At 46.6% G+C, this 26825-nt stretch overlaps 1 protein-coding gene across 2 annotated transcripts in view; it reads right to left on the reverse strand.

The window, feature by feature from the left end:
• The window catches only part of LAMA5 (laminin subunit alpha 5), a 196881-nt gene extending 171381 nt beyond the window's left edge, over nt 1-25500 (reverse strand). For both annotated transcript variants that reach the window (XM_075350405.1, XM_075350404.1), the window contains exons 1-2: nt 25216-25500; nt 20395-20547 (exon numbers count right to left, since the gene is read on the reverse strand). In XM_075350405.1, coding sequence (XP_075206520.1) covers nt 20395-20547; nt 25216-25470 — 408 coding nt within the window. In that variant the 5' untranslated portion in view covers nt 25471-25500. The remainder of the gene's footprint in view (nt 1-20394; nt 20548-25215) is intronic.
• Between the last annotated feature and the right edge of the window lie 1325 nt (nt 25501-26825).

Below are 26825 nucleotides of genomic sequence, written 5' to 3' on the forward strand. Positions count from 1 at the left end.
ACCAGTTTGGCCATATTTCAGAGCTGCAACGTTACTGGAGTATCAAAAAGCACAAGGTGTGCCATACTCAGGGACATGGCCAAGGTAAGGAAGGCTGAAAAACGACCAACTTTGAACAAGAAACATAAGATAAAACGTCAAGACTGAGCCAAGAAATATCTTAAGACTGATTTTTCAAAGGTTTTATGGACTGATGAAATGAGAGTGACTCTTGATGGGCCAGATGGATGGGCCAGAGGCTGGATCAGTAAAGGGCAGAGAGCTCCACTCCGACTCAGACGCCAGCAAGGTGGAGGTGGGGTACTGGTATGGGCCGGTATCATCAAAGATAAAATTTATGGGACCTTTTCAGGTTGAGGATGGAGTGAAGCTCAACTCCCAGACCTGCTGTCAGTTTCTGGAAAACAACTTCTTCAGGCAGTGGTACAGGAAGAAGTCGGTATCGTTCAAGAAAAACATGATTTTCATGCAGGACAATGCTCCATCACATGCATCCAAAGGTCTAAAAGATGAAAAAATAATGATATAGCCCCCTTGTTCACCTGATTTGAACCCCATAAAGAAACTGTGGTCCCTCATAAAATGTAAGATCTACAGGGAGGGAAAACAATGTTGATCATAAACAGATCAAGCAACTGACAGAATCTATGGATGGTAGGCTGTTCAGTGTCATCATAAAGAAAGCTGGCTATATTGGTCACTATTTTTTGGGGTTTTGTTTTGCATGTCAGAAATGTTTATTTCTAAATTTTGTGCAGTTATATTGGTTTACCTGGTGAAAATAAACAAGTGAGATGGGAATAGATTTGAGTTTTATTAAGTTGCCTAATAATTCTGCACAGTAATAGTTACCTGCACAAACAGATATCCTCCTATGATAGCCAAATCTAAAAAAACCTCCAACTTCCAAAAATATTAAGCTTTGATATTTATGAGTCTTTTGGGTTGATTGAGAACATAGTTGTTGATCAATAATAAAAAAAATCCTCTAAAATACAACTTGCCTAATAATTCTGCACACGGTGTAGTAATTTAGAGTGTAGGCACACACAGTTCCAAACTATAAAGGGGTTGCTTAATGAATGGCCTGAGGGAGTAAGAAGTAAGAAGATGTCACAAAGAAATAATCTCTTTACAGACCTTTGCGGTCTGAGTAACGAGGGGCAAGCAGAGACCTGTTTCGGCAAATCCTAGTAAAGAGGGAGGGTGGGCACTAAGGTGCCATCTTCATGACCGGGACACATCCTGAGCTTTTGGAACAAAGCAAGAAGGAGACAAGAAAACAAAAGGCTCACTTTACGGAACGCAAACTTCCTGGTCCTTGATTATATTTTTGTTTCTACTTCCTTGGTCTTAGTAACTACCCCAAATAGAGGAACCAAGAAAAACTTACAATACTTAAAATGTAATCTCCCTCCAGATCTCTCCTGTTTTTAACAGTCCAAGAAATGTCAAGACTTTTATGTGTAGTGCTAAATCAGGCCCTTTGTTGTAGACATTTGAGGAGACCTAAAAAATGTCAACTCCACCCAGTTTACCCGTCCTTTGATAATCAAGTAGCAAAATCCCTGACACTCATTGCCCACGTCTTTACCGGTGTATATAAAGTTACTGAATCACACTATATATCATGAAAAACAATGAAGACCTTGTCTACATCCCTCCAACATGGCCTTGTGTCATAAAAATGTGATTACCTGAAGCTCCCTCACCATTCCAAATAACAGGTGCCGTACTAAATAAGCTAAAAAAATACTAACAAGCTTTAGATCTCCTGAACTCTGTTGCGGCTAAAGTTGGCCATAGGTAGGGATTCAGGGGGTGAGAGTTAAGATTGAAAATGAAGTGCATGAGATCAGCAGGTAGAGAGTTAAACGTAAAAACCAACCAAGAATCGTCAAGAAAGAAATGTCAAGAGAACTTGTTGTAAGGAATAAGTGTGTAAGCTCTCCGGATGTACGGGAGACTGCACAGGTACAGACTGATCCCGGGATAACTGGAATTCCATACATATCCGCAGGACAGGAAACAAAGACATTCCTTATCCTCATTTACCTGACAGTGTAAAGGACAAGGGGGACAGAAGGACAGCGGACACTCCCAAATAACTACCAGCCTTATCATGACAACTGTAGATGTCTTTATACAAGACTCTGTATCAGTCCCAGCGCACGTTCCGATGACTGTATAATCGGGCCGTGTGCTGTCCATATGCACTACAAGTATTTTACATGCAATACTTTGATATGTTTGGCAGAACAAACTCACCTATTGTAGGTGAACAGGTGGGCAAAAAACGGATCACGTTCAGCTTACAATCCATATGTCTACGTTTTTCATGGATCCATTATAATCCATTATAATTATTAACCGAGGAAACTGTATTTAACTTTTTATGACTGTGAGCCCTCGCGGGCAGGGTCCTCTCTCCTCCTATACCAGTCTGTTTTGTACTGTTAATGATTGTTGTACGTATACCCTCTTTCACTTGTAAAGCGCCATGGAATAAATGGCGCTATAATAATAAATAATAATAATATTATCTATAAAATTGTTAATGTAATAATGACTGCTATACAGAATTCTATATGGATGACAATATGGATAAAAACAATCATTTGTTTGATTTTTTTCTGGGTAGAAAAATTGATGATTTTGCATACGTATATATGAACCAAGCCTTAAGGAAGACCAACCAGCAGGATTTTGCTAAGGCAGTGCCATACATAGCAGTGCCATGCTGAATCAAGGCATACTTTCAGTTATGAGATTGGATGTTTTATTACAGTAATATTTTCAAGTAAAGTTAGATAAATGCACAGTAATTTGATTGACTTGTGCAACAGAAGCGGGAATATGGGGTCGGGTTTTCCTACCTGTTCCCACCCGTCTGCCTGCCTGTCCTTCCTCCCCCTGTAGCTATCACAGGCACCTGCTCTTTAGCATTTATGAGTATTGCAGCACACACTTCACTAAGTCAGCGACTGCGCATAGCGCTATAGGGTGCTTTACACGCTGCGACATCGCTAAGGATATATCGTCGGGGTCACGTCGTTAGTGACGCACATCTGGCGCCGTTAGCGTCATCGCAGCGTGTGACACCAAGGAGCGACGATCAACGATCGCAAAAACGGCAAAAATCGTTGATCATTGACACGTCGCTTCTTTTCATAATATCGTTGGTGGTACATGCCGCTGGTTGTTCGTCAAACCTGCGGCGTCACACATCGCTGTGTGTGACGCCGCAGGAACGACGAACATCTCCTTACCTGCGTCCACCGGCAATGCGGAAGGAAGGAGGTGGGGGGCATGTTCCGGCCGCTCATCTCCGCCCCTCCTCTGCTATTGGGCGGCCGCTTAGTGACGCCGAAGTGACGTCGCTATGACGCCGAACGCACCTCCCCCTTGAAGGAGGGATTGTTTGGTGGTCACAGCGAAGTCGCTGAAAAGGTATATGCGTGTGACGCTGCTGTAGCAATAATGTTTGCTACGGCAGCGATCACCAAATGTCACACGAATGACGGGGGCAGGTGCTATCGCTAGCGATGTCGCAGCGTGTAAAGCACCCTTATCTCTGGCTTCATCTTTGTGAAGATTCTGTTTTCCTTCATTGGCCTAATGGATGTGTGAAGAGAGGGCGGCGCATGCGCCCTCGCATCCTTAGCTCTCGTCGTGACCGCAGGAGCGCGCAAAGTCACAACAGAAGTGGAGGAAACCAATCCAAGGATCCAATAACTGGAGGTATGCCTGGATTCAGCACCCTAGCACCAGTATGGCACTGCCTTTACCTCATATAGCAAAATCCTGCTGGTTGGTCCTCTTTAAAGAAAAAAAAAGTAAAGTTGATCAAATCTTCACTAAATAGAATTCAAGCTACAGTTCAACGTTATCAGTCATTTCTTACACGACCCCACAATCACCACTTTATATTATAGGACAGAAAAGCCCAGAAGCATTTACATCCATAGCTGCACTTTTTGAAGGTGCTAATGGATAAAAGTTTATTGACCCTGGAACAGAATGTGGACATTACGTAATAGTTTATCACTTGGGTCCTTTCAGCATTCTTCTACAAGTGCATTAGAGATTACTTGCGGTTTCCAGTAGGATTCAGAAGTTATTCAAGTGCAGAGAATAAAGGTGGCGTCACACATAGCGACGACGACAACGACGTTGCTGCTAAGTCACCATTTTCTGTGACGTAGCAGCGACGTTCAGTCGCTGTCGCTGTATGTGACATCCAGCAACGACCTGGCCCCTGCTGTGAGGTCGCTGGTCGTTGCTGAATGTCCTGCTTCATTTTTTGGACGTTGCTCTCCTGCTGTGAAGCACACATCGCTGGGTGTGACAGCAAGAGAGCGACGAACTGAAGCGAGCAGGGAGCCGGCGTCTGGCAGCCTGCGGTAAGCTATAACCACGGTAAACTTCGGGTAACCAAGAAGCCCTTTCCTTGGTTACCCGATATTTATATTAGTTACTAGCGTCCGCCGTTCTCAGGCTGCCAGTTCCGGCTCCCTACTCCCTGCACATGTAGCTGGAGTACACATCGGGTAATTAACCTGATGTGTACTCTGGCTAGGAGTACAGGGAACAGGGAGCCGGCACTGGCAGCGTGAGAGCGGCGGACGCTAGTAACTAAGGTAAATATCGGGTAACCAAGAGAAGTGCTTTCCTTGCCTTGGTTACCCGATATTTACCTTAGTTACGCTTCCACGCGTCGCTGCTGGCTGGGGGCTGGTCACTGGTCGCTGGTGAGATCTGCCTGTTTGACAGCTCAGCAGCGACCATGTAACGACGCAGCAGCGATCCTGATAAGGTCAGATCGCTGGTCGTGATTGCTGCTGCAACGCTATGTGTGACACCACCTTAAGATATAAGGCTGGGGCTATAAAGCGACAATCAAACATTTATCCAACTTGTTTACGACTTGCTGAAATAAGACTATATTAGAGCTATGATTTTACTGTAAAAAATAGCCAAATCGCAGACAAGACACATAGTATAGATGTCTTTTGTAAGTAAATCACCTTGCAACTTGTGTTTAGCAACAGAAAATCAAACTTATTTGGAAATATTTGCTCCTCTGCACGCACTCCAGGAAACCTCTAATGTGGCACCATAGGGAATCATTAGATGTGATGTCGCAATGCCATGCTGCGATCTCAACGTTGCGTGACGTGATGTGTAACCCAAAGCTAAACAACTGTCAAAACGGTGAAGAAATTTGGGCTGTTCAATAAGAAAAAAAGCTCAATTACACTATAATGAAAGGTTCTGCAACTTTCTAAAATACTTTGGCCCTGATTAATCAAAGCTTTTAAGGCAGAATTCTGTTGTAAAAAGCTGTGAAAAGTCTCAAAGTCTTGACGCAAAGCGGTGGTAAAATTTTGAGACTCGTGGTTGTTCTCACGTCATTTTTGCCTAGCTGTCACAAAGTGGGAGATGATAGGGTAGACTGGGGCATGGTACAGACGCTCGTCAAAATAATGCCATGAGTGGTGGTATTCTGTACATCACAAATCTTACTCTAGTCCCCGGAGTAAAATTAGTGGCTAGGCGCAAACAGAGGTGTACACCATTTCTCCGAAGGTCCTGATTCATGAAGAAGCGTGAGCCTCTTCATGAATTAGGAGCGTCTGGCTCCAGCATGGCTCCTCATCAAGACTGGCATGAACACTACCAGTCTTCAACCCCCTCAACACATCACTATTCAACACTCCTAAACTATTTCTTGACACTTTTCACTCCCTCCTCAGTCCAAGAGTGCAAGTTCCAACCACCAACCTCAGCGCAGATTATATGGCCAATTTTTTTAAAGAAAAAATTTAGCATATCTGACAGGAAATTTTCTCCCAGTCTGCTCATATCAGGCATTCTCTTCCCTCCTGCACTTCATCTAGCTCATTTTCTGTCTTCAAACCGGTCACAGAAGAAGTTACGAGGCTCCTTGCATCTTCTCACCCTACTACCTGCACCAGTGATCCTATTCTCTCACATCACCTTCAGTCCCTTTCCCCTACTGTCACAACTCACCTAACTAAAATATTTAAAGGGGTTATCAGGCTTATTTTTTGTTATTTCACTACTGGGCTACATTGGGGCAGGTAAGTAGATAGCAACTACCTACCTGCCTTGCTGTCAGCCCCTCTCCCCCGGCTCAGAGCGGTCATGTGACCGCTCCTACCGTGATTTTGCTGCTTCCTGTGATGATATGTCAACAGGGGCTGGAACTTGTTGACAGGCATCACAGCCAACGTTATGTTGCCGCCCTGCAGCCGACTAGGTACAGTGCGATGAGCCCCCGCCCCTCTCATCTTTTCCCGCCCCCCTCCCTACATTCCATGCTCTCCCCCACTCCCTGTGCGCTGCTATCTGTGCCCTGTATGTGCCCTGGTCCTGGACTAACAGAGTTGCCCTCTTTGTCTAGGATACAGTCAGCGCTGTTTGCCACAGCTCATTGTGATGTATGGGGCCTGGGTAACTGTGCCCCCCTCCCCCGTGCACTGTCTCCCTCCTCACACTGTGATAAATACAGCCAGGAGCAGAGAGAAGGGACGTCACCTGACACCAGCGAATAACAGCACTGAGCTCTGCATCACCTAGCTGTAAGCAGGCTGCACTCATCACAGCACGAAGGAGAAGATAAAGCCTGGGTGAGAGAGGGGGGGGCAGAGAAGAGAGTGCAGAGGGAGAGAACAGAGTGCACGGGTGAGAGACAGAGCGGGGGGGCGGCAGAGAAGAGAGTGCAGGCGGAGACAAGACACTGCTCAGGTGAGAGACAGAGAGGGGGGGGCGGCAGAGAAGAGAGTGCAGGGAGAGAGAAGACAGTGCACGGGTAAGATACAGAGTGGGGGGGAGGGGGCGGAAGAGAAGAGAGTTCAGGGGGAGAGAAAAGAGTGCACAGGTGAGAAACAGAGCGGGGGCGGCGGCAGAGAATAGACGGCACGGGGAGAGAACAGAGTGCATGGGTGAGAGAGGGGGGGCGGCAGAGAAGAGAGTGCAGGGGGAGAGGCAGAGTGGGGGAGGGGGATGCTGAGGGGGGCAGAGGAGACAGTCCATGAGGGGGATTATATATATTACATAATTCTAGGTGTGTGTGTGTGAGTATATGTGTATATATCTCTTATAGACTCACATTAGGGGCTATATATAATTGTCATTACATAGTATTCATTTATCTATCAGGTGCTGGGGCAGAATACTGACAATGAGTGTGCAGAGGGCGGGCAGAGGGCGGGGCTGGACAGTGAGTCGGGCGGTGCCAGCTCTGAGTGAGGTTTGGCATAGAAAGATATCATGTTTGGTTGAGCTGCAGGTAAACAAAGAGCTGCAGAGAATAAAGGGATAATTCAAGAGGAACAAAACTTAGAAAACAAAAAAATAATAATGTAGGGTTATTTTATATGAAAATACAGCACAGATTAGCTTAAAAATATTTTTGGAGTTTATGTCGGACAACTCCTTTAACCATTCTCTTTCATTTGGTATCTTTGCCTTGTCCTTCAAACATGACTGCATACACCCATTACAAAAAAAAAACAAAAACCATCTGCTGCTAACAACAGACCTGTATTTAATCTCCCTTTATCTCTTAACTTCTGGAACGTTTGTTCCAGTCCCATGTAATCTGCTACCTTTCAGATACATCTCTTCCTGTCCCTTTACAATCCGGTGTCCGTTCTTTACACTGTACTGAAACTGCTCTTACTAAAGTCTCTACTGATCTAACAGCTAAATCTAATGGTCACTACTCCCTACTGATTCTCGTGGATCTCTCTGCTGCATTCAATACTGTGGATCACCAGCTCCTCTTCACTTTGCTCCACTGTATCGGGCTCAAGGACACCGCTCTTTCTTGGTTCTCCTATCTCTCTAACCACTCATTCACTGTATCTTTTGCTGGCTCCTCTTCCTCTCCTCTTCCACTCACTGTCGGGGTTCCTCATGGTTCAGTGCCAGCCCCCTCTCCTCTTCTCTCTATATACTGCCGCTATTGGAGAAACCATCATTAGATTTGGTTTCCAGTACCATCTGTATGCTGATGACACCCAATTATACACATTGCCCCCTTAGGGTACTTTCACACTTGCGTTTATTTCCTTCCGTTACAATCCGCCCTTTTGGAAAACAGCGGAATCCGTTAACGGATTCCGCTGTTTCCCATAGACTTGTATGGGTGACGGATTGTACCAAAAGGACCTGCGTTGCTTCCGCTGGGCGACGCTCCGTTGCCTCCGCCCAGCGGGAGGAACGCAGCATGTAACGTTATTTTGAGCAGCGGAATCCTCTGGATTCCACTGCGCATGCTCTTTTTTTTTTTTTTAAATCAAACTTTATTTTGGCTCGCGGTGGCCGAACGTTCAGCTGAGCGCCCAGCTGTCGGCAAGCGACAGCGCTAAGCTGAGCGACCGGCCACCGGCATGCCCGGCCGCCGGCAAGTCACAGCGCTCAGCTGAGCGCCCGACCGCCGGCATGCCCGGGCGCCGGCAAGTGACAGCGCTCAGCTGAGCGCCCGCCCGCTGGCATGCCCGGCCGCCGGCAAGTGACAGCGCTCAGCTGAGCGCCCGCCCGCCGGCATGCCCGGGTGCCGGCATGTGACAGCGCTCAGCTGATCACCCGGCGGCCGGCTGCAGGGAGCGATCAGCTGATCACCCGGCGGCCGGCTGCAGGGAGCGACCAGCTGATCACCCGGCGGCCGGCTGCAGGGAGCGATCAGCTGATCACCCGGCGGCCGGCTGCAGGGAGCGATCAGCTGATCACCCGGCGGCCGGCTACTGGGAGCGATCAGCTGATCGTTTACAATAGTCTGCCGCTGGTAAAACTGTAAAAAAAAAAAAAAAAAAATCAAAACGAATTGCGTTGTTTTGCAGCATCCGTTGCATCCGTTGTGCCACTATATGCAACACATCCGTTGCATCCGTTACACAACGCAATGCAACGGATACCGTTCAACACAAGTGTGAAAGTAGCCTTACAGAACCCCTGCATTACTACAAAATACTAGTGATTGTCCGTCCGCTGTCTCCAACATCATGTCCTCTCTTTATCCACAACTGAATCTGTCAAAAACTGAACTTCTCATGTTTCCTTCCTCTACTAACCTTTCTAAACCCAATATTACCATTTCTGTGTGTGGTTCTACCATTACGCCCCAACAGCACGCCCGATGTCTAGGGGTTAGGCCATGTGCGCACGTTGCGTTCTATTCCACAGCGTGTAAGTCACTTCCTGTGCATCTAAGAACGCAGCCGAAAAAGCTGCGTTCTGAGACACATTCAGCAGAACCCAACATGCGCACATTCCTAGAGAATTCATGCGTTCTGGATGCTTGCTCTGCCATAGACAGAGTGGGAAAAGCATCCAGAACGCACATTTTTCACAGAACGCACCCACTCGGCTCTGCAGCATCCCCACAGACAAAGTACAGTTTGGAATGTTTAGTGCTGTAGTGCACATTTGGTGCTGCTTTTTGTTTTTTCTTCATTGAATTGGTCGGTGGTTGACCTCCACCTTGCTTTGCACCCCAATTTGGGATGTATTCCATCTGTCTAGATTTTGGCGGTTGGTGACTGTTCACATTAAGTCATCAGGCTTTGTCCACAGGCTATTTACTTCATGCAGCATTTGCTTGGACCTGTCCCGCCCACAGCCATGACTCAGTCATGGGTACGGGATTGAAATAGACCAGGTGAGTGCTGCTAAGAGCAGTTCTACTATTCATATGTGAGGCCGTATGGCACATTTTATAAAAATATTTTAGTGTAGGACTGCTTCAAATGAGATTTGCCGTGACGTGGCGAGGCAGCTCAAGAAATTGCAATTTTTTGCCAAAAATCTCAGAATTTTTAAATAAGTACAGTTTGGAATGTTTAGTGCTGTAGTGCACATTTGGTGCTGCTTTTTGTTTTTTATCCCCACAGACTTGCAGCAGAGCCAAGCGGGACCACACTGTCACTGTCATGGCTGACTGCGAGACAGAGTCGCGCGATCAGAATGAACTCGGATGAACTTCACCCGACTTCATTGTGACCGCGTGGCTCTGTGCGTGTGCCGCGGCTTGATTTGCGGTCACACGTGAAGGACTCACCTGTGATCGCAAATCCCCTGAGTGACTGCAGTGAGCCGCGCAATCAGCTGTGCTTTCACTCAGGTTACTCGCGGCCACAGCTGCAGTCCTCCACCTGAGAGCGGTAGCCGCGAGTGACCTCAGTGACACCACAGCTGATTGCACGACTCACTTCAGTTGCTGCATGGAGCTCACAGGAGCGGCGGTGTTCTACTGCCGTTCCTGTCAGCTTCCGATGTAGCAGAGCTGAAAGCGTTGTGGGACCTTGCATGGATTACGTCGGACCTGGAGGTGTTTTTGAGGGGTTAATAAAGTGGTGAAAGAGGGTGTTTTTTTGTCTTTCATTACAAATAAAGGATTTTTTGGATGTGTGTGTTTATTTTCTTTAACTTACAGGTTAATCATGGAAGGTATCTCGGGGAGACGTCTGCCATGATTAACCTAGGACTTAGTGGCAGCTATGAGCTGCTGCCATTAACTCCTTATTACCCTGTTTGCCACGGCACCAGGGCAATTTGGGATGAGCCGGGTAAAGTCCCGGGACTGTCGCATCTAATGGATGTGGCAATTCCAGGCGGCTGCTGGCTGATATTGTTAGGCTGGGGGGCTCCCCATAACGTGGAGCTCCCCATCCTGAGAATACCAGGCTGCAGCCATGTGGCTTTACCCTGGCTGGTATCCAAATTGGGGGGACCGCACGTAGTTTTTTTTTAAATTATTTTTTTTTACTGCTCGATATAGACACGCCCACCGGCGGCTGTGATTGGTTGCAGTGAGACAGCTGTCACTCAGCGTGGGGGCGTGTCTGACTGCAACCGATCATAGGCGTCGGTGGGCGTGAGAAGCAGGTAATATGAGATGGATTAATGAGCGGCCGGCATTTTCAAAAGAGAAGCCGCCACAGTGTGAACGCCGTGCAGTGCCGCGCCGGTGATTGTGGATCGGTGAGTATGAGAGAGGGGGTGGGAGGGAGAGACCGACATGGACAGAGAGAGAGAGAGAGACCGAGCGACATAGAGAGAGAGAGACAAAAGACCTGCCTTTGTTATGTTAAAAAAACATGCGGATAGCAACAATAATGCAATGCAAACGCACTGCTTAACATTTTGTCTGCCAAAACGGACAAAACAATTGACATGCTGCTTTTCTAAACGCAGAGATTTTGTCACATTTCTGACAATCAAAACGCTGCGTTTCAAAAAGCATTGTGCGCACAAATTTTGCATGATTCTCATGGACTTGGCTGGGGAAGCAGAACACACATTTTGTCAATGACACAGTGCAGTTGTAAACACAGCCAAAACGCAGAAAAAAACCGCAACGTGCGCACATGGCCTTATATTTAACTCCGATCTCTCCTTCCCTCCCTATATCTAATCACTCACTCGCTCATTTCCCCTACACCTCAAAAGCATCTCTAGAATTTGACCTTTTCTTACCGTTGACTCTTCAAAAACTCTTAGGCTATGTGCCCACGAGACTCTATACCCGCGGATTTTGCCGCGAAAAACCTGCGGATTTATCTGGATTTTCAAGATAAATCCGCAGGTTTTAGCAAGTACAGACACTCCCCATGTTATCCTATGGGACATGGGGAGCGCTGTGTCAATGCTGCGGTATGTGTGACTGTGGAATATGCTGCGGATGTCCCGCAGCCGCACGAAACTGCATTTCAATTATTCCTGCGGAAATATCTATTGAATTCCCGTCCCCTCGCACGAATGTCCGCAGGTTTACCACAGATATTTCGCTGGGATGCCGCATCAATGGATAGCTGCAGATTCCGGCGAGCTGCTGTGGGAAACCTGTGGACGTACTTGCGGATATATCCTCAGGTGCAATCTCCCGTGGGCACACAGCCTTACAGTCGCTTTTATTCATTCTCATCTGGACTATTGCAACTCTCTAATAATCAGTCTCCCCTCTTTCTAAACTCTCCCCTTTCTAATCTACCCTGAATGCAGCAGCCAGGATCATATTCCTCTCCAACCGCTCCATCGATGCTTCCACCTTGTGCCAGTCATTGCACTGGTTGCTCATTCGCTACAGAGTACAATGTAAACTTATCACTCTCACCCATAAAGATCTCCACAGTTCTGAACTGCCACACATCTCCTCCCTCATCTATTACATGTCTATGTCCCTACCCTGTGCCTTCCATTCCGTTAATGACCTGAGTGACATTCACTATATAATGCTGAACGCGTCTTTCTGTCTGAAGCCGGGATCAAAGCACTTGATTGGCCAAAACCTGGACTGAACCATTTGATTGGCCAAATTGCCCATTTGTTGTTTTTTTTTTTTAAAAAAAAAAAAAAAAAAGGTTAGCCACTGCTGAAGTAACTGGGGCTTCATTTATGAGTATTAAGTCACAGTTAGGCCCTATGCACACTGGAAAACGGAATTTTCTTAAGAAAATGTCGCAGGGTCTGAAAGATTACCGCACCCGCGGTAAAAAAACGCGGCAAACCGCACCCGAAAACCGCATGCGGTGTGCCGCGGTTTTACCGCGGTATTGTTCGCGGTATTGCCGCGTGCGGGTTGGTACGTGTGCTTTAATGCATTCAATGCAATAAAGCACATTGAAAAAAAAAAGAAAAAAAAAAAGTCATTTCCTTCTGAGATAGACGATAGATAAATAGACAGAAAGAGGAATAGATAGATAGACAGAGGGATAGATAGAGGGATAGATAGATAGAGGACAGATAGCTGCATTTCTCCCGAGCGGTAATGTGAGTTCACATTACCGGCCGTGGGAAATACCCTGTGGTTACCTCTGCTGTCTCGTTGCGAGGCTGCATTCAGCGCTGTGTGTCACTCGCTTCAGGAGGCAAGCAGCGCAAGACGTGGATTACGCCGGAGTTGTGTGATGGGAGGGGTTAATAAAGGGGTTAAAGAGGAGGCTTTTTTGTGTTATATTTAAAATAAAGGATTTTTCGGTGTGTGAGTTTATTCACTTTACTTACGGGTTGATCATGTCAGCTGTCACATAGACGCTGCCATGATCAAGCCTGGAGTTAATAGCGGCGATGTGCTGCCATTAACTCGTTATTACCTGGATAGCCACCGCATCACGGCATCTGGAAGAGCCGAGGACACTCCGGGACTGTCGCATAATGCATGCGACAATCCAGGGGCAGCTGCGGCTAATATTCTCTTCTGCGGGAGGAGGGGGGACATTAACCCTGCCCCCCACCCTCCCCAGCCTGAGAATATCGGGCCGCCGCTGTGTGCTTACCTCAGCTGGAAGGTAAAAATACGGCAGAGCCCATGTGGTTTTTTTTCTATATTTCCGTTTGATTTGTATGTGTATTCTATATGTCTGTGTGTGAGTGATGTGTGTCTGTTCTATGTCTGTGTGTGAGTGTGATGTGTATGTGTGTGTGTGTGTTTACTCTCTGCTCCGCTTCCTCTTCCTGTAATGACATCACTTCCCTGCGGGATTTCACGATTACATTGCAGTGAATGGAGAGAAATCCCGCAGGGACCTGCGGAAAAGAAGTGACATGCAATTGTTTTTGCTGCGGGAATCCCACAGCAAAACATGCAGCTGTCAAATTCCGCATAGTGCCCACAGCATTTTTTTTTCCCATAGGTTTTGCTGGTGAATCACTGCAGAGATGTTATGAACATTTTCTGCAGCGAAACATGCAGCAAAACCGCAGGAAATCCGCGGGAAAAAACGGTAAGTGCGCACAGGGCCTTAGCTAGATCTAGTTGCCTATAAATACTGCGGAAGTCACTGGGGCCTCTTTTATGAGTTTTGCCTCACAGCAAGAAAGTTCTAGTTGCCTATAGCAACCAAAATGCAGCTTTCAGCATTGAATCTGCTGAGGTAAAAGCAAAATCAAGTGTAAATAATAATCTTCTATTCACTATATAAAATTGAACGAGTCCTTCTGGTCGAAGCCGAGCCGACGCATGCACAGTAGTATGTTCACGTTAATATATGACTGCCATAATCTCCCCCGTCCCGCACTAGTCATGGTGAGGGAGGTCAGCAGCATGCGAGCATCACGAGACCTGAAGATGGTTGCGCCTGTATGGAGGCTGCTGACTGGAGCTGTGGTGCAGGGTATGAATGGACTACTGTGCGGGTCTGGGTTGCGGGATGCAGGGGTTTTGCTTCTGCACCGGAGAGCGCAGGGTCTCCTTGCACAGTGATGTGTGTTTAAAGAAGTTGGCAGAGGTGTCTCAGAGCAGAACACCCGTGCAACAGGAGGTGAAGGATCAGGTACAGTAGTGCGGGGGCCGGCCAAGGTTACTGACGTCACTGCTGCGACCACAGGGGTGCATGCTGCTGCTCTCTGTTATCTCCCAATACAGTCACTGACATACACACACAAACACACATACAAACACACGGTCAATTCACTGATGTTACTTGCGTGACCACGGCATCCTGCTGCTCTCTATTATCTGCCAATACACACAGATATACATATATATATATATATATATATATATATATATATATATATATATATATTTTATTTTTTTTTCTTTCATTCACTATATAATGCTGAACGTGTCCTTCTATCCCAGGCCAGGATTGAAACGTTTGGCTGACACATGTGCAGTGCTATGCTCACATTGTAGTTGAATTCTTCAATAAGATGATGCTAGAGTTAGCACGTGCTTATACCACCAACTTTGGCGCCATTTTATTTCCACACTATTTCTGTATCACCAGTCACCAATTTGTTTCAGATAGTAGTCGCAGACACAGTGTCTTCAATAAAATGGTGCCGTAGATGGCTGTATGCGCACGTGCTGACTCAGGCCCCATTTTAGTGAAGAATTAAACAACGTGAACATTGCACCACACACGCCGGCCATAGAGATAATGACGGCGGCCGAGGCGCAAAATTTAAATAATCAGGAGGAAAGCAACCAGGGCAGGAATAGATATAAAAGACCCCATCCACAACGTCTCGCCCCAATGCTAAATCATCGACACCTGGGTGTAGAACAGGTTCAATACCTAGTGCTCTATAATCTGAACCTCACACTCCTGTTTCCAAGACTTCTCAGGAGCTGCACCAATTCTCTAGAACGCACTACCCAGGACAATTTGTTTAATTCACAATACTCCCAGTTTTATGTGTGCCCTAAAAATGCATTTCTTTAGACTGGCCAATATCACCTCACTTATCTAACTATTCCTGTTGCCCTTACAATATTTTCTTAAAAATCTAGTCCTTTTTATCATCTGTTGCACTTAATAGCACTCTGTATCTGTAGATATACTGGCTGGTGACCTGCAGCTTTTTTCAATACCCTATTATAGTGATGTCTGGACAGATACAGATGTTTAGCTGAGCTCCAACTGGTTGCCATGGGTGACGAGGCCTGTTTTTTCTCACAAGGCCTCAGACAATAAACACCAGTATAGCCATAAAGTATTACCATAGCGTAAAATTAAACATAATGATTATAATTAAGAGAAACATTAATTGAACTACCCCTACTCAACCATCTTGAAAGTAACTCATGTTTCAGCCTTTAAAGGAAAGATCTCACTATCCTTTGCTCATTAACAAAACTGGAAATGAGTAAAGTCAAGACAAAATGGCTCAAGCTAACAGCAGCCTGATATCTTAGGCTATGTCCAATCAGGGGTTTTAAAAAAATGACAAGATTTTCCAAGTAGAAAACCCTTTAAGAAATACAATTTTGAGGGAGTTTGTATTTTTCAGGCAAATTACGCCTTTAGCCGGTCTGAAAAGGTTCTGTAAAAAATGAACAGCAACGTAAAAACGACATTGCTGTGCACATGGTCAGTCATTTGTTACTTCTTTTATCTGCTCAAGGGTTCGGAAACCGTGAAGCAGTTAAAAATTAGCACGCTCATTCTTCCGGTAACGAAAGCCGCTCGCTAGTTATAGTTTAAATCAAGAATAAAGATGCCAGCGACGGAGCCACCGAAAAATCAACAGGAAACGGCAAGGAAAGCTATTTCAGGAAAAACACCGCTGGCTTTTTTTCTGAAGCGTCTAGGTCTAGGAAAATCCTGACTAGTCTGTCGGCATCTTAAAGGGAATCTGTCAGATCCCATATGCCTTGTACCCTACAAGCAGGGTGATGTGTGGCCTAGAAACCCCTTTCTACCCATCCCTGTGTTGTAATATTGTGTAAAATGAATTTATAAAAAAAAAGTTTTATAACTTATGTGTTCCGTATGTAAGTGAGCAGAGGCACTAGTCCCCTGGGCGTCGCATCGCCCTGTGGGCGTCTGCATGCTTTCCGTGGTATCGCGTCCCTGTGGGCGTGATACAATGGATTCACATGAGCGACGTCACGTCAGCTCCTGGAGATCCCACTCGTGCGCACTTCTCATTCACGCAGCCTTCTTATCAGGGTGTTTGTTTGTCGGCTTCACAAGTGCACTGCGCATGATCTGAAGACTCCTGCAGTTCCGTCCATGCGCAGAGCACGTCTAAAGCCGTCAAGTAAACATCCGGATAAGAAAGCTGTGCAAATGAGAAGCGCGCACGCGCGGGATCTCCGGGAGTTGACGGTGATGTCGCTCATATAAATCTATGGCATCGCGCCCACAAACTAGACGGGACAAACCGACACCCTGGGGACTAGTCCCTCTACTCATTTAGATAAGGAACTCATCAGTTATAAAACGTTTTTTTTTTTATAAATTCATTTTACACAATATTACAACATAGGGATCGGTATGAAGGGGTTTTTAGGCCACACATCACTCTGCTTGAAAGTTACAAGGCACAATGAGACCTGACAGGTTCCCTTTAAAGAAATCATGTTCGTATACCCTAACAGGTCTATGAAAAGTCAGATGAGGAATAGTAAAACAGTTTGCTAGTCCATAAGGTACAATGGGCTAATCAATTAATGTATTATTTTCATAAATTCACCAAAAATGACTCATCCCTCTCAATCAATTCTCTCATAAACCCCAATGGACAGTCAATCTGCAGCCTGACACTGTGACTCTATAAGCCTGTTTGGCCTCAGACATCACAGCCTGCTCTATCTGCACAATGACAGTGTCCTGAGATGTGTGCTGGGGGATGGGACCCGAACACACAATAAAATACAATTAAATGTACCGTCCCCTCCTCCCCCAGCACAGGCAGACAAGAGCAGTCCTCTACATTGGGGGCATCTTTTAGATGGGGGTGTGAGCTTTCGATTGATGATGGTAAGAAAAGATAAAGATTCCAGCAAGACCACCAGAGAGGGAATTTCACCCCTTTGTCCCGTCGCTTAATGCTTTAGTTTTTTATAGGGTGCGCAGTTCACGGAAATGAAAAGCCATTGGCAAAATAATTTTATGTTTGCTTAAAAAAAAACAGTGGTTTACAACTTGTAATGCTCAAGCAATTATAAGACTACAACTCCCAGCATGCCTTTAGAAGCTGACCTAAAGCTTGTGCCTCTCTAGCTGTGAGACTAAAACACTTAGCATGAAGCAGCATAGACAGCGTCCCAGGGGTATTCAATAGTTGTTTATTCCATTAAGCAACGTTTCGCTCTATAAACGGGCTTTATCAAGCCCGTTTATAGGGTGAAGCGTTCCTTCATGTAATTCGTTACCAAGAGGATTTCTTGGCCTTTGACCCGCGTCCCTATCCTGTACTTTACACACTGCGACATCGCTAGCGATCTCGTAAGGCTACTTTCACACATCCGGTTTGAGCCGTGCGGCTCAATCCGGCTGTGAAGCCTATGCAACGGATGCGGTGAAAACACCGCATCCTTTGCATAAGTTTTTTACATGCGGCCGGTCCGGTTTTTGCCGCTTGCGGCATGCTACTGAGCATGCGCAGTGGCAAAAACCGCATGCGGCGGCCGGATGCGGTTTTTGCCGCATCGTGCCGCATCCGGCATCCATAGGGATGCATTGGGAAAAGCGCCGCATCAGCCGGATGCGGCGCGATGCGGTTTTTTTTTGCCGGAGCAAAAAACGTTGCAGGGAACGTTCCATCCGGCCGCCGCATCGGCTAAATCTGCCGCATGCGGCAAAAACCGGACCGAACGGAAGCCCATGCGGCACAATGCGGCACTAATTAAAGTCTATGCAGGAAAAACGCAACCGGCAGCAAAAAAAAACGGTTGCGGTTTTCCTGCAAAGTGCCGGATTGTGCCGCATTGCAAAAGCCGGAGGTGTGAAAGTAGCCTTAGCGATGTGAAATTCTAGATCGTAAGTGCGATCTTTTGAGATCGCACATGCGTAAAATGACCTATGTGCAACCTCGAAAGATCGCACTTGCGATCTAGAATTTCACATCGCTAACGAGATCGCTAGCGATGTCGCAAACAACCTGGTTTTTGACTCTGGACATATCATGTTGTGACATCTTTACGAAGGGTTTTCCAGTTTCAGAGAACCCATGTAGCACCGCTGTAGTTTGTGTTAAAAAAAACCCCAACATGTTCTTTACTCATCGTACTCGGATCCAGAGCTGAGTTTTCATTGCTGCTATCTGTTATTGTCTGCAGCACTGGTAACGTTGACAGCACTGCAGCCAATAACATTGGGAGCAAAGAATCAGCATTGGACCAGGGGAAGGTGAATAAAGCACATTTTCAATGTTTTTAAACAAACTACAGCCTGGAACAAAGGGTTTCCAAAACCGAAAAACGTCTTTAAGGTCCCCAAACACATGATATAAAAGTTGGCTGATCCGGACAATTTTGTCTCGATTGGCCAACCATCTAAGGTCTCCCCTTCCGACTGTCACCTGACATTTTGTTGGGGGATTTTGATGGTGCATTTAGAACTTGATCACCCCTCTTCTTTTGTTTGATTTGACGATAAATTGATCCAAGATTATTTCAGCAGTTAAGGGTATGTGCGCACGTCTCTGCGTTCTATTCCGCAGCGTTTAAGTCACTGCATGTGCGTTTCAAAACGCAGCCGAAAAGCTGCGTTTTGAAAGCATTGTGAATGCGGAATTCATGCATTCTTGATGCTTGCTCTGCCATAGACAGAGTGGGAAAAGTATCCGGAATGCACAAAAGAAGTGACATGTTGCTTTTTAGAACGCAGCGTTTTGGCAAAATATTTCAGCAGCTGAAACGCTGCGTTCTAAGACGCAACAAGCGGATGGAATTTGCACAATCTTCATAGATTGTGCTGGGAACGCAGGACGCATGCTTTTACGCTGCGGTGCAGAACGCAGCGTAACAGCAGGAAAAAAGCACACGTGCGCACATAGCCTTAAGGGGGCTTTACTCGCTACGATATCGTTAATGTTTTATCGTCGGGGTCACATCGTTAGTGACGCACATCCGGCGTCATTAACGGTAGTGCAGCGTGTAACACTTACCAGCGACCTTAAACGTCCACCAAAGTGGTGAAAATCGTTCACCATGGAGAGGTCGTCCTAAAATTAAAAATTGTTACTGGTTGTTTATAGATGTTGTTCCTCGTTCCTGCGGCAGCACACATCGCTGTGTGTGACACCGCAGGAGCGAGGAACCTCACCTTACCTGCGTCCCGCCCGCAATGAGGAAGGAAGGAGGTGGGTGGGATGTTTGTCCCGCTCATCTCCGCTCCTCCGCTTTGATTGGCCGGCCGCTTAGTGACGTCGCCGTGACGCCGAACGCACCTCCCCCTTGAGGGAGGGATTGTTCGGCAGTCACAGCGACGACGACGACCAGATAAGTGAGTGTGACGCTGCCGTAGCGATAATGTTCTCTGCGGCAGCGATCACACGATATCGTATGCACGACGGAGGCGGGTGCTTTTGCGTACGATATCGCTAGCAATTGCTAGAAATATCGTAGCGTGTAAAGCCCGCTTTAGGCCATACCCATTGGATAGCTATCGGACAAAACATTGTTCATTCAACAACTATCTCTCCCGAATCCCCTTCCCCAGAACAATTGGCTCGGCCAGGAAAGATCGCTGTCACCTGAATGATCATTCACCTGACAGCTATCTAATCTGTATGACCAGCTTTTTAAGACCTGTTAGGAGTTTTTTAACAGCTAGAAAACCACAAGTTAGAAACTAGACTAACACAACATGCTGCGAGTTGTAGTCTCAGAGCAGCTAAACAATAACCAATAGCAGATTATGTAAATAGATGTCTTGGTATCCAAAACATATCTGTACACTGCAACATTTAGGCCGGGTCCACCAGAGGGTGTATTTCATGGTCCGTATCTGGATCGTAATGCCCAGTCTGGTTGAGGGCCTCCCAAGCTTATTTTACAACTTCATATACGCATATATGATGCTGTAAGTTCGGGTCTGCCAGACTGAGCATTGCAGTCCATATATACAAACTGTGAAATACGTTTTTTGTGTACCCGAACTTGGTCATATAAAATGTGACTATACAGACCTGACCGAGGTCCAAGGTGACGTTGACTTCATTGTGCTCCATTCCCCTGGACAGTGGGGGGCTCTGCCACCATCGTTCAGTCCCATCAATGGCGTTGGTAATGGGGTGAGACTTATCTCCACTGCTGCCTAAGCAGATGTCACAATATTGGCCCTGGGAACACAAGACACTAATTAGATGACTATAGTCCACAAGAGGCATACACATCACATTTATCAGCGGCGCCTTCTAAGACATTTATTGTAATCTATACCAGTTCCACAATTTTTGATAATGCAATGGGTTTATATGATGACAACCAATATGGCGACCAGTACAACTGACTGTCATCCAGCTTTATATACACCTAAATGGCTTATCTTAATCCCTGTGGCAGTCATCTGGCCAGCCTAATTATACATTGACATTTGGGGCAGGGGTGACTAGGTAGATGTACCACTCAGATGTGGAAAGCTGGGTGACTGTAGTAAGGCTGCATTCCCACGATCAGTATCTGTTGAGTTTTTGATGTTGCACCTTTGTTTACTTGTGTTTTTGTAATTGCTTTTTGTGTGCGTATATAATAATTAATAATAATTTTATTCATTTATATAGCGCTATTAATTCCATAGCGCTTTACATACATTGGCAACACTGTCCCCATTGGGGCTCACAATCTAAGGTCCCTATCTGTATGTTTTTGGAGTGTGGGAGGAAACCCACGCAAACACGGGGAGAACATACAAACTCCTTGCAGATAGTGTCCTTGGTGGGAACTGAACCCAGGACCCCAGCGCTGCAAGGCTACAGTGCTAACCACTGAGCCACCGTGCCTACCCATATAATGCTACGCTTTTTTGCCTTTGTTTGGTGTCATCCTTTAAATAAAGAATTCTGTATTGTTTTTTTAAACATCCTGGTATTGACATCAGGTGCGGATTTCATGCATTTTTGATACGATTCCGCCGGTTAAACGTGCCAAAAACAAAAACGCATGTGTATTTTTTATACATGCGGAATTTCCACATCTAATGCAAGTCTATGGGGAAATTCCGCACAGAAAACTGATTGTTCCCGCAAGAGAAATTGACATGTTGCGCCTAGGAAAAACGGATCGCAGGTTAATTTACTCAGAGGGCAGGAGATTTCTATGACTCCCATCCACAGTAAAAATACGCAGCGTAAAAAAATAAGAGTAAAACTGATCATGGGCACGTACCCATGGCTATATTGCTATATCAGTTGACACCTAGCTTTCCCTGAAACACATACAACAAAACAGTTGACTGGCTGGTCCATAGAGGACATCACAAAGACATAGTCACTGGTCTTCTGTTATTTAAAGGGAAACACTCTTTAAATATTTAAGAAATATGGGAGCACTTTACATAATGGCCTAATGCGCGCTATGTCTATAGGCTTTGTCCAACCCGCACAGCTGGGTCTGACTGGCTCATTGTGGTGTGGTCGCTCCTGCTGGGTCACATAACTAGGTGGCAACTCAATGAGGGGAAGGGCAATCAATTCACAGTTCAAAGAGGCCGCCAGGCTTTCAGATAAGGAAGGCATGGAGCAATTAGCAAGATCTAAGGCCGATCATTGGAGAGGTTTGGATGGTGACACACACAGCTCAGGCCTGGACAGAAGAGGGGCCAGCGGGGTGTCACCGACCATAATGGCCACATTCTCACCTGTAAACAGAGAGGCAGGAACTCCAATAATGGAGGCTGAAAAGATCAATCCATTTGGAAGGAGAAGGCGGGGGATTATTACTTATTTTCCTATTGCCAAAGGGCAAGGAAATCACCAAGACCAGTTGGTCATAAAAACACTTTCTCCAATCACTTAGAGATTATCACAAAGGGACAAAACAATTATGTTCAACCAATGGAAATCCGTCTAATCTCTCAGCAGAATGAATTTGGGGTGTTTTAAAGGGAATCTGTCACCAAGTTTTTGCCACCTAATCTAAGAGAAGCATATTATAGATACAGAGACCCTAATTCCAGCGATGTGTCACTTAGTGAAGTTTTCATAAAATCACTTTTTAATCAGCGGTAGATTATCATTAGAGGACTACTTGGTAGTCCAGCATATTCATGAGCTCTGTATAACTGCTAGATCTGCAGCAGAGAAACCATTGATTTTATCAAAATGACAGCAAACAGCTCAGTAAGTGACACATCGCTGGAATCAGGGTCTCTGTCTCTACATAATGCTTCTCTCAAATGGGGAGCAAAAACCTGGTGACAGAGTCCCTTTAAGGGGGACCCCCACAAATTCTGAATAAGAGACCCTGGAACCATGAGAATGAGACATCATACACCCATCTTGATGGTGCAGAAGTACACATGTCCGGCCTCTGCTCCATTCATTATCCATGGAAATTTTCACGGATGCTTACAATTATTCAATCTTAAGGCCCCGTCACACACAGAGATAAATCTTTGGCAGATCTGTGGTTGCAGTGAAATCATGGACATATTGTTCCATTTGTACACAGCCACAAACCTGGCACTGATTGTCCACAATTTCACTGCAACCACAGATCTACCACAGATCTACCACAGATCTACCACAGATCTACCACAGATCTACCACAGATCTACCACAGATCTACCACAGATCTACCACAGATCTACCACAGATCTACCACAGATCTACCACAGATCTGCCACAGATCTACCACAGATCTGCCACAGATCTGCCACAGATCTGCCACAGATCTGCCACAGATTTATATCTGTGTGTGACAGGGCCTTTAGATATAGTGCAACAAAATTATTGTCTGTGTATTCTATTCATGTGAAACAATTTTTTGGAACAGGAAGAGGTTGAGGTTTATCGACCAAATTGAGGGCAAAATATTGTTAGAAGTATCCCATTTAAAAACATTCCTAACATGAAGGAGCAAAATAGACGTCCATGTAATTAGCCATATGCCTACTAGGTGTCTTACAAGCCAAACTGGTATTCTTCTTAGATCATTTCGCTAAAGGTCGTATTCACATGTTGAGTATTTGGTCAGTATTTTACCTCAGTATTTGTAGCCAAAACCAGGAATGGAACAATCAGAGGAAAAGTATATTAGAAACACGGGCACCACTTCTGTATTTTATACCCACTCCTGGTTTTGGTCCTTCAGATGATGACCAAATACTGAATGTGTGAACATGGGCTTAAATCATCTCACCTTTACATTTGCTACCTTGACATCACCTTTAAATTATAGCACCCATAAATGAGATCACCTTTATATTCCAATAAGATGTTATTTTTTAAGGAGTCAATATTTGAAGGTGATGTCACTTTAAAATGATGTCATCTCATCTGTAAGGTGGTAAAGAAATTATTTTAAATTGGCACCAATATGGAAGCATTCATCTAAGGAAGGCATCATATAAAGGTGGTAACATTTTAAGGTGGTGCCCTACAAAGGTGCTATCATTTTAGACTTGCATCCTACAAAAGGTGCTATCATTTTAAGGTGGCACCCTAGAAAGAAGCTATCATTTTAAGGTGGCACCCTATAAAGATGCTATAATATTAAGGTGGCACACTACAAAGGTGCTATCATTTTAAGGTGGCACCCTACAAAGGTGCTATCATTTTAGACTTGCATCCTACAAAAGGTGCTATCATTTTAAGGTGGCACCCTAGAAAGAAGCTATCATTTTAAGGTGGCACCCTATAAAGATGCTATAATATTAAGGTGGCACACTACAAAGGTGCTATCATTTTAAGGTGGCACCCTACAAAGGTGCTATCATTTTAAAGTGGCACCCTACAAAGGTGCTATCATTTTTAGGTGGCACGCTACAAAGATGCTCTAATATTAAGGTGGCACCCTACAAAGGTGCTATCATTTTAAGGTGGCACCCTACAAAGGTGCTATCATTTTAAGGTGGCGCCCTATAAAGGTGCTATCATTTTAAGGTGGTACCATACAAAGATGCTATCATTTTAAGGTGGCACCCTACAAAGGAGCTATCATTTTAAGGTGGCACCCGACAAAGATGCTATCATTTTAAGGTGGCACCCTACACAGAAAAGTGGCACCCTACAAAGGTGCTATCATTTTAAGGTGGCACGCTACAAAGATGCTCTAATATTAAGGTGGCACCCTACAAAGATGCTATCATTTTAAGGTGGCACCCTACAAAGGTGCTATCATTTTAAGGTGGCACCCGACAAAGATGCTATCATTTTAAGGTGGCACCCTACACAGAAAAGTGGCACCCTACAAAGGTGCTATCATTTTAAGTTGGCACGCTACAAAGATGCTCTAATATTAAGGTGGCACCCTACAAAGGTGCTATCATTTTAAGGTGGCTCCCTACAAAGATGCTATAATATTAAGGTGGCACCCTACACAGAAAAGTGGCACCCAACAAAGGTGCTATCATTTTAAGGTGGCTCCCTACAAAGATGCTATAATATTAAGGTGGCACCCTAGACTTGCATCCTATAAAGGTGAAATTGATTCGGGGTGGCCCCCTATAAACGTTTTATCATTTTAGGGTCACATCATACAGAGGTGCCATTGTAATTTCAGTGTGCTGTACACAGGAGCACTTCTTCTTCAGCTGCCATCAGAGACCTGTCCTGTGCAGCTCTTCACACTGATCCCAACCTCCATCCAGCAGCAGCTTTACTCAATTGTTTTGCCCCCGTTGCTAAGCAAGTAATCAAAGAGTTAAAAATGTCTCCAACCATAGAAAGGGGCGTATTAGGGGGCACTGGGCTCATATCTGCCCCGCACCGGTGACTGATACAAGGTAACAATATAAAGTGTGGGGGATATAGGGTTAACCCCACAAGCGCCGGAGAAGAGTTCAGTACCTGGATAGTTTGGCTGGGGTCCCCAGATACAGGTCCTCCCACCAGCTTACAGTAGAGGTCCTCCTGCGGTCTGCCACCCTCACCCTCCCCGCAGGTGGCAGTGGCGGAAATCTTGGTGCCCTCTGCCAGATTGAAGTATGGTGGGTGCAGGCTGTAGCCATTGACTCCGTTAGTGGGCAGCTCCTGGGCACAGATAGTCCTCCACACCAAGCAGAGCAGCAGCAGATGGCAGCGGGGTCTCCTGGGCACTGCCATCTCCCGGCACTGTGCGCTCCCGCTCTCCCCCAGCTCCAAACTAAGACAAGTGATGATGATGCTGCTGCTGGGCTAGAGGTTGTCACAGGAGCAGGGGGCGGGGGCAGCACTCAGGCCTGCCCTGGGGAGAGGGGCTGGGGGCACACACCCTCACTGTGCATGACTGGAGTGAGCAGGGGGCACACACCCTCACTGTGCATGACTGGGGTGAGCAGGGGCACACACCCTCACTGTGCATGACTGGGATGAGCAGGGGGCACACACCCTCACTGTGCATGACTGGGGTGAGCAGGGGGCACACACCCTCACTGTGCATGACTGGGGAGAGGGGCTGGGGGCACACACCCTCACTGTGCATGACTGGAGTGAGCAGGGGCACACACCCTCACTGTGCATGACTGGGGTGAGCAGGGGGCACACACCCTCACTGTGCATGACTGGGGTGAGCAGGGGGCACACACCCTCACTGTGCATGACTGGGGTGAGCAGGGGGTACACACCCTCACTGTGCATGACTGGGGTGAGCAGGGGGCACACACCCTGCACTGTGCATGACTGGGGTGAGCAGGGGGCACACACCCTGCACTGTGCATGACTGGGGTGAGCAGGGGGCACACACCCTGCACTGTGCATGACTGGGGTGAGCAGGGGGTACACACCCTCACTGTGCATGACTGGGGTGAGCAGGGGCACACACCCTGCACTGTGCATGACTGGGGTGAGCAGGGGGCACACACCCTCACTGTGCATGACTGGGGAGAGCAGGGGCACACACCCTCACTGTGCATGACTGGGGTGAGCAGGGGCACACACCCTCACTGTGCATGACTGGGGTGAGCAGGGGGCACACACCCTCACTGTGCATGACTGGGGTGAGCAGGGGCACACACCCTCACTGTGCATGACTGGGGAGAGGGGCAGGGGGCACACACCCTCACTGTGCATGACTAGGGAGAGGGGCAGGGGGCACACACCCTCACTGTGCATGACTAGGGAGAGGGGCAGGGGGCACACACCCTCACTGTGCATGACTGGGGAGAGCAGGGGGCACACACCCTCACTGTGAATGACTGGGGAGAGAGGCTGGGGGCACACACCCTCACTGTGCATGACTGGGGTGAGCAGGGGGCACACACCCTCACTGTGCATGACTGGGGAGAGCAGGGGGCACACACCCTCACTGTGCATGACTGGGGAGAGCAGGGGGCACACACCCTCACTGTGAATGACTGGGGAGAGAGGCAGGGGGCACACACCCTCACTGTGCATGACTGGGGTGAGCAGGGGGCACACACCCTCACTGTGCATGACTGGGGTGAGCAGGGGCACACACCCTCACTGTGCATGACTGGGGT

This window comes from Anomaloglossus baeobatrachus, chromosome 5 (genome assembly GCF_048569485.1).
Source record: "Anomaloglossus baeobatrachus isolate aAnoBae1 chromosome 5, aAnoBae1.hap1, whole genome shotgun sequence".
NCBI classification, from domain to species: Eukaryota; Metazoa; Chordata; class Amphibia; order Anura; family Aromobatidae; genus Anomaloglossus; species Anomaloglossus baeobatrachus.